This window comes from Neopelma chrysocephalum, unplaced genomic scaffold (genome assembly GCF_003984885.1).
Source record: "Neopelma chrysocephalum unplaced genomic scaffold, ASM398488v2 Primary Assembly neopelma1_24, whole genome shotgun sequence".
Taxonomy (NCBI): domain Eukaryota; kingdom Metazoa; phylum Chordata; class Aves; order Passeriformes; family Pipridae; genus Neopelma; species Neopelma chrysocephalum.
Genome location: NW_020897693.1, coordinates 7,769,965 through 7,784,532, shown reverse-complemented (window position 1 = coordinate 7,784,532; position 14,568 = coordinate 7,769,965). Strand labels below are relative to the sequence as shown.

Here is a 14,568-nt window from a genome sequence, read left to right as displayed (position 1 = left end):
TTTCTGAAAACCACTTCAGTAGTTTATTTGTAGAGCTGACCCACCACATCTCCCACAAATGTTGGGAGCCTGTGATTTACAAGTGTGATATTTCTACCCGGGAGGACCACTTATCCTCGGTCCTCACCTCTCTGGGAACTGTCTCAGCCCCTCCACTCAGCCCAGAAGAAAATTTGCTGTTTCATGAGTTGGAGTAATGTTCATGTGAGGGAGAGCCGGGGGGAAGGGCACCAAGCAGCTTTGGGACATACAACCAAGCTGGAATTCATCCAGGCTCTTCTCAAAGGGGTTTTGTGAGGAAAACCAGAGCATTGCTTGGTTTTTAAAGCCCTGAGGCAAGCTTCGGTCGGAGAGGAAAATGGATTTAGCTGCCTCACCCCGCTCCCTGCTTGCGTATGTTTTTAGGCCAGCCTGTGCCTTGGTGGGATGGATGGTCTCCATTTGCCAGGGCAGGATTGGATTGCAGGGCAGGATTTCAGGGCAGGATGAAGGCAGCCTGTGGAGCTGTGCACATGGTCAGGAGGGGGTTGCAGATCATCAGGGCACCCATGAGCCACTGGGGGCTTTCTCCTGCCCATCCATCCTGGGCTGATGTCATGCCAAGTGCTACTACAAACTGCAGCGTTACAGCTGGCTCAGAACTCGGCATGCCGAGGAGGGACATTCTGGCTCGGAGGATTGTGGTGCTGGGCCAAAACCTTGTCTCTGACATTCCTCCCTCACCTTTCAAACCATGCTTTTTGCTTGCAACATTTCCAAGGGAAGAGGCATATAATGGTTTTGTGCTTGTTTTGGATGTACCCATGCAGGGGCCGGGGCAAAGGCAGGAATGCCTGACACAGCAGAGCCGGCAAGCTGCCTCTCCACAGCAGCTGCAGCAGTGACGGCGTGGGTGTCTCGCAGAGAAATGCGGCTGTTAAAATGCCTGCCATCCATCCCTGGCCGTGGGTGGCACTCCGCAACTGCTGCTCCACCCATACAGCCTCCCAAAGGCCGCTCCTTCTTATGCCAACCCCAGACCAGCTCTGCAAAGAGAGCTTTTTGGTGGTGCATTAGAAACCCTCACTGTGAGCGTGTAAATCTGTTCTTATGAAAAGCTTTGCTGTCACTGTGTCAAAAATCTGAGCACTAACTTGCAATGACTTTTAGTTAACACAAGGAAATCACACATTGAGAATTTGCCATTGGAAATATCACTTTTGAACATTGCTGCTGTCTTTTCCTGATGTTTTTGTTAGCTTTGGGCCTATAGAGCCCAAAGGAGGTTGTTCTTTGGGCCAGGAAAAAGCTTTCTGAGGAGCTGGAATTTTGGCTGAGCTCAGGTGCCCATCTCAGCAAAGGGCCAGAATGGATGGGGCGTTGCAGGAGTGTAGCCTGTCTGCCCTTGTTAGACACTGAGTCACCCATCCTTGCATTTTAAATACATGTCTTGGAAAGGGAACAGTGGGAGGTAGGAAGGCACCATCCCTTGCACCCATCCTGCTTTCAGGACCGATCCAAGGTTGCTTCCTACCAAGACTGATGAGTTTGGCACTTGCTCTTTGCTTATGGCTGGGGCTTTGCACTGAAGCAAAGGTAGCAGAAAATATTTCATTAGTTTCCCCTTGATATTCTTTTTCCTTCTCTTCATCTTCAAAGGCAGGAAGAGAAAATTCAGCCACACACGCACGTGCTGTTCAGCTGAATGCGTGAGCTGGTGGGAGGGCAGCCCTAAGCCCAGGGGAACTTACATCTTCACACAAGCCCTCCTTGTCAACTCTAGTCCTTCCCCAAGAATGAAGGTCTTGTTTCTGCACAGATCCCCCCCCCACTCTTGGGGGAGGGAGACAGGAAGCCCAGCAGAGCCTCCCTGGTTAACGGGCCCCTGTGTTGTGATTTTACTTGCACGTCACAACCTTAGGAGGAGAATTTGCAGCCAGGCAGGGCTTGGTGCACTGAACCCCCCAGCTTCGCTCAGGCTATGCTGGTTTCAAAGGCAGCTGCTGGCCATGATGACCTAATCATTAAATCAGGCCCAACGATCACCCCATGGGCGTGTGGCTGATCTGGGCCAGCACCATCATCTGAGCGCAGCAACAGGATGTGAGCTGGAAAGGAGTCGCCCATCTTGGAGAGCCGCCAGCACCCAACCCTGAAACCTGTGGGAGGAGAGGAGGGCTGGGGTGGGAGGGGAGGATGGGTTCCCGGCTGGGACAGGTCATGCCAGGTATAGGCAAAGGGGGGAAAAAAGCTGAAGAGGGAGCAAAAAGGACAAGGAAGGTGCAGAAAGTAGAATAGCCATGATGAAGAAGGTGAGCACATGCGTTGGCAGAGCTGTGCAAAGCAATGCAGGAATTTTTCTGCTGATGTGGTGAATTGTCCCAGTTAAAGGTCTTGCCTTAAATGAGATCCATCACATGTGCAGCTTTACAACAGAGCTAGGGACATGCTGCAGAGCTGAGATTTACAATGTCCCAAAGCCTGAGGGTGTCTGACACGAGGGATCTAATTTAAACCCATCAAACAGAAATTATCTTTCTCAGCAACATGTTGGAGAAGTGCAGAGGGAGAGCCCGGCCTTTTAAGAGGATGGATTTTTGCTCCAGAAAAAAAAGGAAGGGGAAAAAAGTGCCTCCTCAATCACAAGAGCCAGTTTGGCAATTGTACTTAGTAATTAGTTTAATTCAAATACCTGGAGGGGAAAAAATAATTGCAAAACCTGCCCAGAGAGTTCAGTGGTTGTGGGATGGTTCCCATTGGCAAAGGGTCAAGGCAAGGTCCCACCCATTGCCTTTGTGTTCCCATGCGCGGGAGGAGCGCTCAGCAGCGCTTCCCGGGAGATTTCCCTCTCCACGTGGCTACGCCCTCGGCTTGGGCTCACTGCACAAGTATTTTAAGCATGCTGATAAAAGCCCAGCAGTTGCTGGCCGGCATTACAAGAACACCTGGCTGCCTGTTCTCTCTGGGAGCTGGGGATCATTTCCCCGTGGCCACCCATGTTAAATATCACACTCAGCTCCACATCTTCTGGTATATGGGACAGCATCCTCCTCATCATTCCCAGATGCTGCTGGCCTGGTGTGGTGACAACATCTCAATGGATGTTAATGGAAAATTGATGCCAGCAGCCCAAATAGTCATACTGATAGTTAAAAAATCATTGCAAAAATCATTACAGAACTGGGCATAAATTTCTAATATATGCTGCCAGCTTGCTGTTCCTCTCAGTGTTTGGGGCTAATGATTTTCTGGCTGGCCTTGTATTTTCTGCTCCCCTGAACGTGACAACTGTCCTGCACAAAGACCACAGGACAAAAGAGCATACCGGCTGTGTTGGGGACCAGCTTTGTATTCTGGGTCATGTCCTGGCTGTCTGTCTGTATGTGAAAAATCCCCCTGCCTTTACCAAACTGGAGGTGTTTCCCCATCCTCTGGGTTCCTGTAAATGATGCAAATGTGAGGGCTGCTGGAGGGGGAACCGGCCCAGCCAGGAAAAGGGCTCACATACCCATCCAAATGGAAATATCTGTTCTTTTTGCAAAGGGAGGTGGGGGAGTATCTCAAGGGTGTTCAGTCTTTATCTGTGGTTTTATTTATTTATTCTTAAAGACCTAGTTAGGCCTAACCCTCTCGCTCCTGCTAAGCCCTCAAGAGCTGTTTCTCTGTTCCACACTAGAGAATAAATGGCAGTAGTAGCTTGAGTGGAACAAGGCCCACTCAGGTATTTATGAGATTGGAAGAATCTGTGTGATTTGCTTGGAAGTCTCAAACACGACCCTAGAAACTACTTGTCCTTCCCTAATCTCATGCAGTAGCTACCAGCCCTGCCGGGTGCAATGTTCAGCAGCATCTTCTGAGGCCAAAGGCATCCTTGGACCCTGGTGGCAGTGGTGAGCACCGACCTGCCTTTTGGGCAGTGCTACGATCGCACAGACCGCCCAGTAAAGAGCTGAGCTGGCTCGTGGTGGAAACTAGTCCCCATGCCTCCAGGAGTCCTTAACCTTAGCAAACCCTAATTAGATCGCTATAAATTAATGCAAGAAATTATTTGAAGTGATTTGCCACTACTGCATGGGAACACCATTAGGGATGCAGGGGATCCCGCATGCTCCGCTCTGCTTTTCCGTCCCAAGACTTGCTCTCACCCTGTGTGTCTCTGCCATCTCTCCTAGGTGCCATGCTCGGGATTTGTGCCTCAGTGCAGCCTTTGACACGGACAGTGGGCCCAACCATTGGTGGAGTTTTATATAAACAGTTTGGAGTCTCCTCATTCGGCTATTTACAGCTAGTGGTCAATATAGGTTTGTTTGTTTACCTCTTAAAGAGTAAAATCCCACTGAGAGAGATGAAAAGCCAATAACTCATGTGCAAGAAAGTAACTGCCTTACTTTTCCATAGAAATAAAGATGGTTTTGAGTTTTATTTTTGATTCTGTAAACCTAGAATAAAGCAATTTGAACAATCCTTGCATTTTGTCAACATTTGCATCTAGAGTAAGGAGCAGATCAGTTTGCAAAGGCCTTGGAATTGTGCTGGAGCAACTGAGGCCCATGGGACCCCAGGAGCTATCAGGTTCCCCCCAGCCCCCCGCAGTGGTGGCTTTCATTGTAGGCAATATCCCCAGATCCTCACCTGTTGTCAGGCAGCATTTCTGCTTGAATTCACTGAAACTGAGGGGATTAGGAGCCAGTGCTGGCCTTTCATTTCACCCCCGCAAAATGGTACCAAGGAAAATGGTGGGTAGTAAAATTTGGGTATTATTTTGCTGGATTAAATGTACCTCCCAGCATTCTCGTGCTAGAGGGGAACAAGGCCAAAGGCTTTCAAACACTGTGGCCAGAGGTTTGCTACATCCACAGCTCAGTCATCTGCAGCCCTGACTCTGCATGAGCCTGGTGGGTGGTAGCAGAGCCAGCAAGGAGGATGCAAAACCCCTAACTACCACACTGCAGTGCCAGAGCCTCCCTGCTGCTTCCAGAAACTGGGCTAACCCTCCTTCCAGGCTTTTTTCCCCCTGTACTGAGTCTCTCTTGCTCTTACTATGGGTCTATGTAATTACGTATTTTGCAACTTTCTGTAGTACAAAGTCTCCTGCAACAATTGCACCGATATTGGGAAGGGGAAAATACCTGCTTGAAATTACCAAATTTGGAGCAAGTGCTTTGCCTGCTAAGCTCACAGTCCTGACTGCCAGAGTTGAATCATGTGCTGCAGCACTGCTCTCAAGGAAGCTCAGGTTAGTTAGTGACAATTGAGCCCCACAAAGTAAAACTTCAGTACTTTTATCCAAAAAAAATACCTTCTTTTTTCTCCATGCTTCTTGGTGTGGGTGCTATAGGAAAAGAGCCTGCCTCCATTCTTCAGAGTTATCCTGGAGACATTTAAGTTTATCTAGAAACTGCAGAGGTGAGCAAGTTCAGCTTGCTTTGCTGCAAAGCTGAGGAATTCCACAGAGCATTGGCGCTCTTGTTCCGAAATCAAGAATCCAGTTTCCTGCCTTAGCACAGCACTAAGCTAGGAGGGGTTGGGGGAGGACACGGGGTGTTTGCAAAGAGCGGCGCTTTACTGTTGCAGGGAGCTCTTGCGCCTTCTGTAGTCTCCATTACTTGATTATATGGGAAAGCGCTTCAAAAGGAGCGCTTATCCAAGCTGTGGTAGGCTTTTCTGCCTCCACCACTGACCAGAATTGAACCTCAACACCCTCTCCCTCACTGGTCAGGAGACGAGGTCAAACACAAACAGCTTATCTGAGCTTCCTCCACCTCCCACTGCCCAGTCCAGGGCATCAAAAAGCTGAGCTTTTACCCACTCTTTTTAAGCCACTTCACCACTGCCGTATCCACAAACATGCCTCAACAAAAGTTACTGCAGCCCAGAGTACAGTAATAAAAAGTGAACATTTCAAGTAATTTATTTGGAATGGACACATTAATGCAAAAGCAATATTAAGACCAGTAACTGCTGAAAGACATTCAACAAAATAAATACAAATATAGATACTACAAATAATTTAAACCGTGTTTAACACCACGAGTCAGTGTGGAATCTTCCTTGCGCCTCATAAATAGGAGATAATAGTTCACAAAGCTGTGCCACTCAAAACACGTGGATGCTTTGCTAGAAGTCCTGTACGAAAGTCTTTGGTTTTTCTTTAATGCATCTCAGGCAAAGCTCAGGGCTCTTTGCTCAGCAGCCGCAACGAGCTTGGAGAAAACCAAGCTGATTCCAGCTCTCTTCTTTGCTTTCCTTCATTGGTACCCTGTCCCATTTCAGTCCAAGACACTCGATCTGGTTTATCATTCAGTGGTATGCTCTAAAGGCAACAAGAGAAAGTGGCTTAGTTAAATGAACGGGGCAGCACGGCACAGGAAAAAATGAGGGGCTTTCAAGGGAGACTAAGTGCTGAGCATTTATTTTCACAGATATCATATTTTTAGCAAGTTCTGTGAGGAAAGCACTGCCAAGGGCCATTTCTTATTCCCCTCCACCACCTCCAAGCCGTACCCTCAAATAAGTCCGGCTCCCACGAGAAATTCTCAGCGGGTGCATCGGAAAAGGGGACACCCCCCCCCCTTGCGATGCACCGGGAAGGGGGGAGCGCGGCCCCAAAGCGCTGCGCTGCCGCGGCCGGGCAGCACGGCCGGTTTCGGGGTACGGCCGGGCACCCCCGCGGGCCGGCGGTGGGGCCGGCGGTCCCTTCGGCCAAAAAGGGATTGAGCAATGCGTAAGGAGCCCCACGCCCGTCCGATTTCCCGAAGCAGGTGCATGAGAATAAAATAAAATTAAAAAAAAAAAAAAAAAGAAGAAGAAATTAAAACCCCAAGGACCGCGGGAGGAGCGCGGAGGGGGCCGGGAGGGCTCACCTGGGGCCGGGCCGGCCGGGCGGGCGGCGGCGGCTCAGGGCGCCCGGGCCAGCCGCCGCTCCTGGGTGCCCGCCGCCTGCTCCATCTCCTGGCGGCTCTTGAAGTCCTGGATGGCCCGCTTGTTCTGGAAGTCGATGAGGGCCATGGTGATGGAGGCGTTCCAGCAGCTCTGGTCCGGGCACCGAAAGTCAATTTCCTTGCGATCCTTGGTGACGATGGTGAAGTAGATGTACTTGCCCGTGCGCTCCACGCAGTCCACCTTGAGGATCGAGCCGAAGCCCAGCTCCTTGCCCTTGGCCCGTTTGTGCCCGTCGGGGAAGAGACTGAGGCTGTCCTTGGTCAGCACCACCAGCTTCTTTTTCCACAGCTGGAAAAGGCTGTCGCTTCGCTTCTCCAGCTCGCCCTCGCGGATCACCTCGGCTTGCATCTTCATCCTCGTTCCCCGGCGGTGGCTCCGCTGCGGCTGCGGCTCCAGCTGTTACCCCGACTCCTGCTCGGGCGGTGATGACCGAGCCCCGCCGCGATGGGAACAATTTATTGCAATGAATCAGCGCCGGGCGCCTTCCGGTGCCTCCCCCGGGGAGCCCGGCCCGCCGCCCCCTCGCCGCTCCGCCTCCCGCCCGCCCCCCCCGGGCCGCGCTCCCCGCCCGTCGGAGCGGGGCTGCGGGGAGCAAAGGGAGGGTACTGGAGGCTGCCTCGGGTGGGCTGGGTGTGGGGAGGGGGGTGCCTCACCGAGGGGCCCCATCTCAGCTGCCGCTGTGGGCAGGGGCGGAGCGGCCACGGCATGAGGGGACCCCAATTCTGCCTGCCGCTCCCCCTTGCCCCCCGTTTCCTCTGCCCAGCAGGGGTAGCCTCCCCCCGGTGAGGATGCGCCACTGTGACCTGAGGCCCCCCCAACTTGCCCCTCTAAGCACTCCCTGCTGCTTCTCAGATCCACACTTGGGTACGTGATTCTCCCAAAACTGTGCTCCTGTGGTCCTTGACTTGGGCAACTTCACCACATTGGGTCCGCCCTGGCACGATCTCCACTTGGGGCAGAGGGGTCCAAGCAGGGCCTGTGATGGGCCGCTGCCATCTCCCATGGATATCTGGTTTGAATCCAGCCCTGGTCACCTGAAGAGGTTCAACCAGGACTTTGCCAAGCCCACTGGCTTCATTTGAGGCCCCACATCCAGCCAGCTCTGCACCATCACCATCAGCCCTTCCTTCATCCTTTCCTCAGGGCAACCCACCTCTCCAGGAAGGCACCACAGTTGTAGTCTGGCCAGTGCCCTGTAAAGCCTCTGGCAGCTGGAGGTAGTATTTAAAAGGCACGTGTAAGCCTGCAGTTCCTTCCTCTTGGACACCATTCATTGTATTACTCTTTTACGATAGTTGACACAAGGCTGATGCAGCTTCCTAGCCACTGCCTTGATGCTGCAGCCAAGGGCAGGGCTTTGCTTAATGAACTTATTCACACTGTTTCTAAACCAGTATTTGCTCAGCTACGTACTTTATGCAGCATCGCCCTCTGGACTTTGAGCCCTGTTCTCCTCTGTCATCTTCCTTGAAGGACCGACACCTCTACAGGTGCAAGCCAAACCCCAGAGGTGAGCTTACAAAGTGAGGCCTGGCCTCTTTGAAGAGTTTGGCAGCATTCCCGGGGACTTCAGCAGGGTCAGAAGCCCATTCCTGGGAACCAATCAACGATAGAGCCAAACCCATTTCCACTGCAAATCACTCATCTGCTGGAGTACACGGCCATGCTTTTATAATTCACTGCAGTGTGCACATCTGTGGGGAGGGTCAGAACAAAGATGGGGGCTGTGCAATGCTCCCAGGGTTGATGAATGAGCCAGGAATGGTTTGGCTGAGCTTCTCAGGGAGGGATGGGCTGGGGACTGCTGTAGGAAGACCATGCTGGCCATCACTGCTTGTGGGGTGGGGAAGTGGCTGCAGACCATACATGTAGCTGTGGCCTGGCATGTAAAGGGCTGCAGGCTTTTTGCTGACACTATATCTCGCTTTTCATAATGATTTATTTCGCTTCACTAAGGCAAACAGCCCAGATTGACTTACAATTAGGCTGCATATCTACATTTTCAGGATAAATGCTGGTCTGCTCTGTAAAACAAATTCTTGACCAAAATGCCCCATAAGAATAAGGGTGCTTGAATCAACAAGGAGCAGAGCTGGATTTAAGCAGAAATCATTAGGGTATTTTTTTATTTGACCCCAAAATGAAACAGGGAATGGTCTTTGTGCACAGGAAATGAGACACCACTTCAAAAAGAGCAAAAAAACAAGGCAGCAAGTCAGGAGCACAAGCAACATCTGGTGGAAGACTTCCAGTGTGGAAAGGCTGCAGGACTTGGCATGTTTGTGCACACCTTGCTTCAAAAGTTCTGGTAAAAAAATGTGAATTCGCTTTTAAATGAAGCTCGTACCTGTGGATGCAGGGTCAGCAGCCCGCTTTGGTCTCTGTCTTTCTGGTTTTGCTTTCATCTGAGTGATTTTTCTTGTACATTTATCCATCATTTTAAAATATTGAAAGCCTCTCCCAGCTGTCACCTCAGTAAACTTGCCTTAACACTGGCCAAATTAGAAAACTGCTAGAAAAAAAAAGTTATTAGGAAAAAACATGAAAAAATTCTCGCAGTGTGGAAAAAGGGAGGTTCTTGCAGAACAGGGACCCTAGTTTTGAATGTATGTCCATTGTACGAAGGCTCCACTTTTTTACTTTCCATGGGCCTGTTAAGTGGATAACAATATAAAAAGAAAGTCCATTGCATTAAAATACCATCATTTTAGGTGTCTGATATTCTGTCCATGCAAAAATTCTGTAAAATGATTTTTAAAATCTATTTACCTGAGACAGAAATCAAAGGTGACTCTGATTGAACCCAAAGTGGGCAGCAAAGCTAAAGCATGACCAATCTCCTATGGAAACATGCCTCAGGAAAGAATGGAGAACTTCAAGGAGCTCAGAGCAATTTGACCTGGGAAACGTGGCAATTGCTTACAAGTAAGTAGCACTAATCCTAGTGCATGCTGTGGTAGCTGGTCACTGCTGACACAAGTATACAGCATTAGCTTAGCTAATAAGAAAAAAAATGTATATTGCCTTATTTTTTAAAAACAAGTGTTATAACTTAGGTGAAGAGCTGACAGCAAAGTTCTAATTTCTTCTTCAGTGCACCTGGGGAGAGGGTAAGAGACGTGATACGGCCCTGTACCATACCCTGGCACCGAAGTTTGGTATAGGTGTCACAGGGTAGTTTGAGTATGTGTAAGTAATGGGTGGCTTTGACAATTAAGGGCCACGACTTTAGCTAATAGAAGCTCTGGGTGATTGCAGCCTCAGATGCCTGCTGCTGTCTCTGTCCAAGCTGGGACTGGCAGCTGGGAGAAGTCTGTTGCTGCCTTTAGTTCAGGTTTTGTTGTTTTACCAGTGAGAGAAAGAGAAGAATTTTTTTTCTTGCAGCCCACCACATCACCGTGGCTGTGCCTCAACAGTGCATGAGATCCCAAATACAACTACCATGGCTGCCATTAATAAAAGTCATCAGGCACCAGTGCTTCGTTACCCACCAAATACAAGAACTCTGCAGGAATTTGACAATTTAGGAATTTTTCTCTGTTCTTAGAAAGAAGGGAAAATAATGGAAGGGGAGTGTTAACCAAGGGAAGCTGATGGGAAATGGACTGACTTTCAGTCATAGTAGCCTTGTCCGACATGGCCATCTCCTTCTTCCTGCACTCACCAGGGTTGCTGGTACCACCCTCTGCATTGCCCCAAAGCAATTTCCATTCTATTAAGGGCATTTTTAAAAGCCTACATGGCAATTTGGCATGAAAGTGTGGCTTCATCCCTCTCCCAAGTGAAGGGAACAGCATTAGGCAACTGAAGGGGGATGCTTGTATGTGGGTGTGGATGTGGGGTGTGTGTTGTGTACAGGGATTTTTTTATGGGTGGGATGGTCACACTCAGCCTCGATGGGTGGGCTGGTGGCACCAGCTTTTGCAGGCTGGGTCACTGGCACTGCCATGACACATGTACCTTAAGTGAGTGCCTGCTCCAGAGAAGGGATTTGATCATCATTTCCGAGTATGAGGCATCGTGTACCCCGCTCCTGGCAACACGGGGTTGCCTTAGCTACGTGAGTCATGGTAACAAAGCACAGCAACCAATGCAGGCACTGCCAGGAGGAGCCCATGCTCCGAGGTCAAGGATGAGGATGTGTAGGCTCACAGTAAGGAAAAATGCAAAAAAAAAGGGTTTTTTGTCAATTTAACTCCACAGTGACTCTTCCCACATGTCCATCAGCGGGACCTGTAGGATTTAGCAATGCATTTCGCCTGCCAAGATTTCCAGTTGGCCCCGACTTTGCATCTCTCTCCCAAAACATGCAGGAGCTCAAGCTGCAGCCATCAGCCATTGCAGGGAACTGGTGTTTCTGCTGCTGTCTTGGTTTTATTCCCATTGTCACTCTGTAATCCTGGAGGCATGCACCTCCTCTCCAAGAGGTCTATCCCTGGAGAAGGACCCCTAATTTGGCTGGTGTTAATGCAGACTTCTCAGCAGCAGAGGGAAGTGGAGACTGAAGGCTGTAAAATTGCTTTTATTATAATTATTTCAATATGACATCTGTAGGGGGAAAAAGCTGGTTTACAGGACTGACAGTATAATCCTGGCAGCTGAAGTCGATTAGTAACGGAGAAACATATGGTCTTGCACTGTAAATTGTTGCCCTCCATGTTTATATTAGGGTGTAGCTGTATCCAGAGGCACTTATATCTGGAGCTCAGTATAGTGGCCACCAGATCTCCTAGGAAACTTGTACTCAAAAAACCCCTAAATAGCTGTAAATGAAAAGTGTGGGTTACTACGGGGAAAGGCTGTAAGGAGCAGTGCTTTTTTCATGCTTTTCACATTTTACTCCATTTTTTTACATCTTCATACTCCTAACTTTTTTTTTTTAATTGGATTATTTCAGACTATCTCTGGGAAGTTTTTGATTATATTTCCTTATTATTCTCTTCCTTCAGAAATGTCCTGGGACAAACTGTTGCCGCTGGGTCCCTCCAAATCCACTGGTGATCTAATGGGTACCAGTCCCTCTGCAGGCAGGACCTCCTGGAGGGACGTGGAGCCCATCAGGGCCAGCTGCTTATAATGGAGATGCCCTGCAAGGAGGCTCAGTCTCTCTTTGGGGGGTGTTCAGGTCTTTCCATGAGCACAGAGGGAGCTCAGGCACTTCACTCCAAGATGTCCAAGTTCAGGTGAAGAAGCTCTTGTCTTAGGGGCAGTTCACTTAGAAAGGTCTCAGCCAGGGAGATGAAGGCCACCAAGGTTGCTCATTAAGTGATTACAGCAAATGTTATGCAGCAAAGTTGGAGCTTTTGGGTTAATTTAAACAAGGGCAGCAGCGGAAGCATCTTTGCTCAATCTGTGAGGTTTTTTTCTGTACCATACGCAAACCATGGATTAATCAGCAATAGCACGTAACCCTGCTTGCTCAATTTACTAATATTTATCTGACTAAGACTCTTTTTTCCTGAGAAGCTTGAAATGTCTCATCCCACTGACTCAGTATGTTACCATTACATGTTGTAAACTGCTGCAGACAGTCATGGAGAAGTTGTGAGGGGCTGGGGAAAAAAAGATGTCATTTCCAGTAAGCCAGTCCTTGGCTGTGCTCTGCGGAAGACAGCCAAATAAGGGTGGTGTGTGCCAAATCAAAGTGGCTGAGGAGGATTCCAGGCACTTAAACTCAATACCTGGATTAAAAACTGGGGGGACAGCAGCTGTTTTGCTTTCTTTCTCCCCAGCAGCCTCGGCTGTTTTGTGTGTTGTTTGTAGTGTGTTCTCCACTCTTGGACATTGTATAGGTGTAGAGTTTGGTTACAAAAATAAAAATGGAAAACAGTCTTGTGTTATCTGCTCTTTTGACCTGTTGGTCATACAGTTCCCTGCTCTGGTCCCCCACCTAATACACATATCTTTGAGCCTCTTGGCCCAATTTCAAGCCCATATGGCAGAAGTACAACAGGTGGAAAGCTGCTGCAAGGTCCGTGTGTAGCTTGACACAGCTCTGAGGAACCTGGATGCATCTTCAAGTGGGCAAGGAAGGTATGGACCCGGCAGAGTGGGTTTGGTCCAGGACTGTTGTCTAAATGCTGGCAGACCTTGATATAGCCTGTTCCCATGACTATCTTCATGAAGTGGCTTGCTGAGCACCATGGGGGGATCCACAAATACCTTGAGATTTATGTCAGTAGGGAGAAGAGAGCCCCATTGCCCCCTGTTGCCATGGGACCCATGGTGACTCAGTACTTCCCCTTCAGCTAAGACTTCTGCCAAGAGCATGGAAAGACCAGCCAGTGGCTTGCCAAGTGCTGCCCTGAACTATTAGATTATTTACTGGCCCCTCTGAATGCTGTCAACATTTTCTCATATCTAATGAGCTCAGGAGATGGTTTAGACTACAGCTCACAATTTTAAAATTATGGGACATTCCCCCACTGAATCATTCAATTTTCCAAAGTCTGTTGGGACAAATATTTGGGATATCTTTATTTTTCAGCAGCAGTAATAAATGTCTGAGACCTCAGCCCTGACTGATGCTGATGTGCTCTATGCATATGAAGTCTCCAGTGGTTACAGCTCATGCCATTGACACTGCCTGCCTGGTACCAGCCAGCCTTTTATTACCCTGCTGTGCTACAGCAGTAGCATTTACCAGAGATTATGAAGGGCGAGGCCTTGTAGTAACATGCTGACATCACATGCCACACTGAAGGTCACCTCTCCAGATTACCTGCCCTTTCAAAATCTGCAAAGATCAGTAAAGTGGCTTTTAACCATCTTTGTCATATTTTTGTCTACATGTGGAGACTGTGGCAGTCCAGCACTGACAAGTGCAGGTGAGCAGGATGTCCTGCATCATGTCTGAGTGCATCGCTGGGCTGCGCTGTCTGGCGTCAGCGTGACCCGTGTCCCGGTGCCCCAGCCCGGCTGCCCTGACAGTGGGTGACCAAGCTCCCTGCTCAGCTCATCCTCCTGGCCCTGCTTTCTGGTTTTTGCCTTTTCTTGTTTTTGTTTTTTTTTTAACTAACTGTGTGTAAACTTTAAGAGTAAACACTGAAAGGCATCACAGGACTGCCTAACCACAACATCAGCAAACTTTAGGAAGCTGGGGAGAAGATGAGGTCATGGTACTGTCCAGCTTTGGGACATTTCCTGTCTCCAGAAGGGCTGAGAAGCTGTCACAAACAAAACCCTCCAGTGCATCATTTCCAGCAGTGACCAGGGCCAGGCTGTGGGGAGTATCTGGAGGGGAAAGAGTATCCTTTCCCTCCTGGGCAGCTGGTGTGTGTGGCAGGTGGTAGAGCTGATCTTGTGTTTCATATCATCCTCTGGCCACTGATTTTTCTTTCTGAAGCCAAGACACTGCACTGTGGCAGGTGTGAAGGGAAGCAGTTTGATGAGGGTTTAGGATTTTTTTTCTGCCCGTCTTCTCCTGAGGATTTCTCATCCTTGCCAATGTTCCTGCTGCCCTGACCTGTACTGGCTACCATTACCCTGCTGCTCCACTCTAAACCTGCACCTATGGCCAGGTGGGAGCTGAGGATGCCATGTCACCTGACTGGCAAACATATTCTCCATACATCCAAAAATATTCTCCATAAATCAGCTTCAGGTGCTTCAGTGAAATCCAAAAACCATGGGAGAGAAAAAAATAAT

General features: G+C 49.3%; 2 protein-coding genes across 3 annotated transcripts in view; one reads left to right on the top strand and one right to left on the bottom strand.

Annotated features, from left to right (window-relative positions):
* Positions 1–4,443, top strand: part of SLC22A18 (solute carrier family 22 member 18) — a 64,602-nt gene extending 60,159 nt beyond the window's left edge. For both annotated transcript variants that reach the window (XM_027701980.1, XM_027701974.1), the window contains one exon: positions 4,152–4,443. In XM_027701980.1, coding sequence (XP_027557781.1) covers positions 4,152–4,339 — 188 coding nt within the window. In that variant the 3' untranslated portion in view covers positions 4,340–4,443. The remainder of the gene's footprint in view (positions 1–4,151) is intronic.
* A 1,422-nt stretch (positions 4,444–5,865) lies between these two features.
* PHLDA2 (pleckstrin homology like domain family A member 2) lies at positions 5,866–7,396 on the bottom strand. The gene is made up of 2 exons (XM_027674234.1): positions 6,843–7,396; positions 5,866–6,292 (listed from the first exon to the last, which is right to left on the bottom strand). The coding sequence occupies exon 1, from the start codon at positions 7,273–7,275 to the stop codon at positions 6,877–6,879; it is 399 nt and encodes a 132-aa protein (XP_027530035.1). The 5' UTR covers positions 7,276–7,396; the 3' UTR covers positions 5,866–6,292; positions 6,843–6,876.
* Positions 7,397–14,568: the final 7,172 nt, after the last annotated feature.

Excerpts from the sequence above, each read along its gene's own strand:
- PHLDA2 (XM_027674234.1), bottom strand. The coding sequence starts at position 7,275 with ATGAAGATGCAAGCCGAGGTGATCCGCGAGGGCGAGCTGGAGAAGCGA.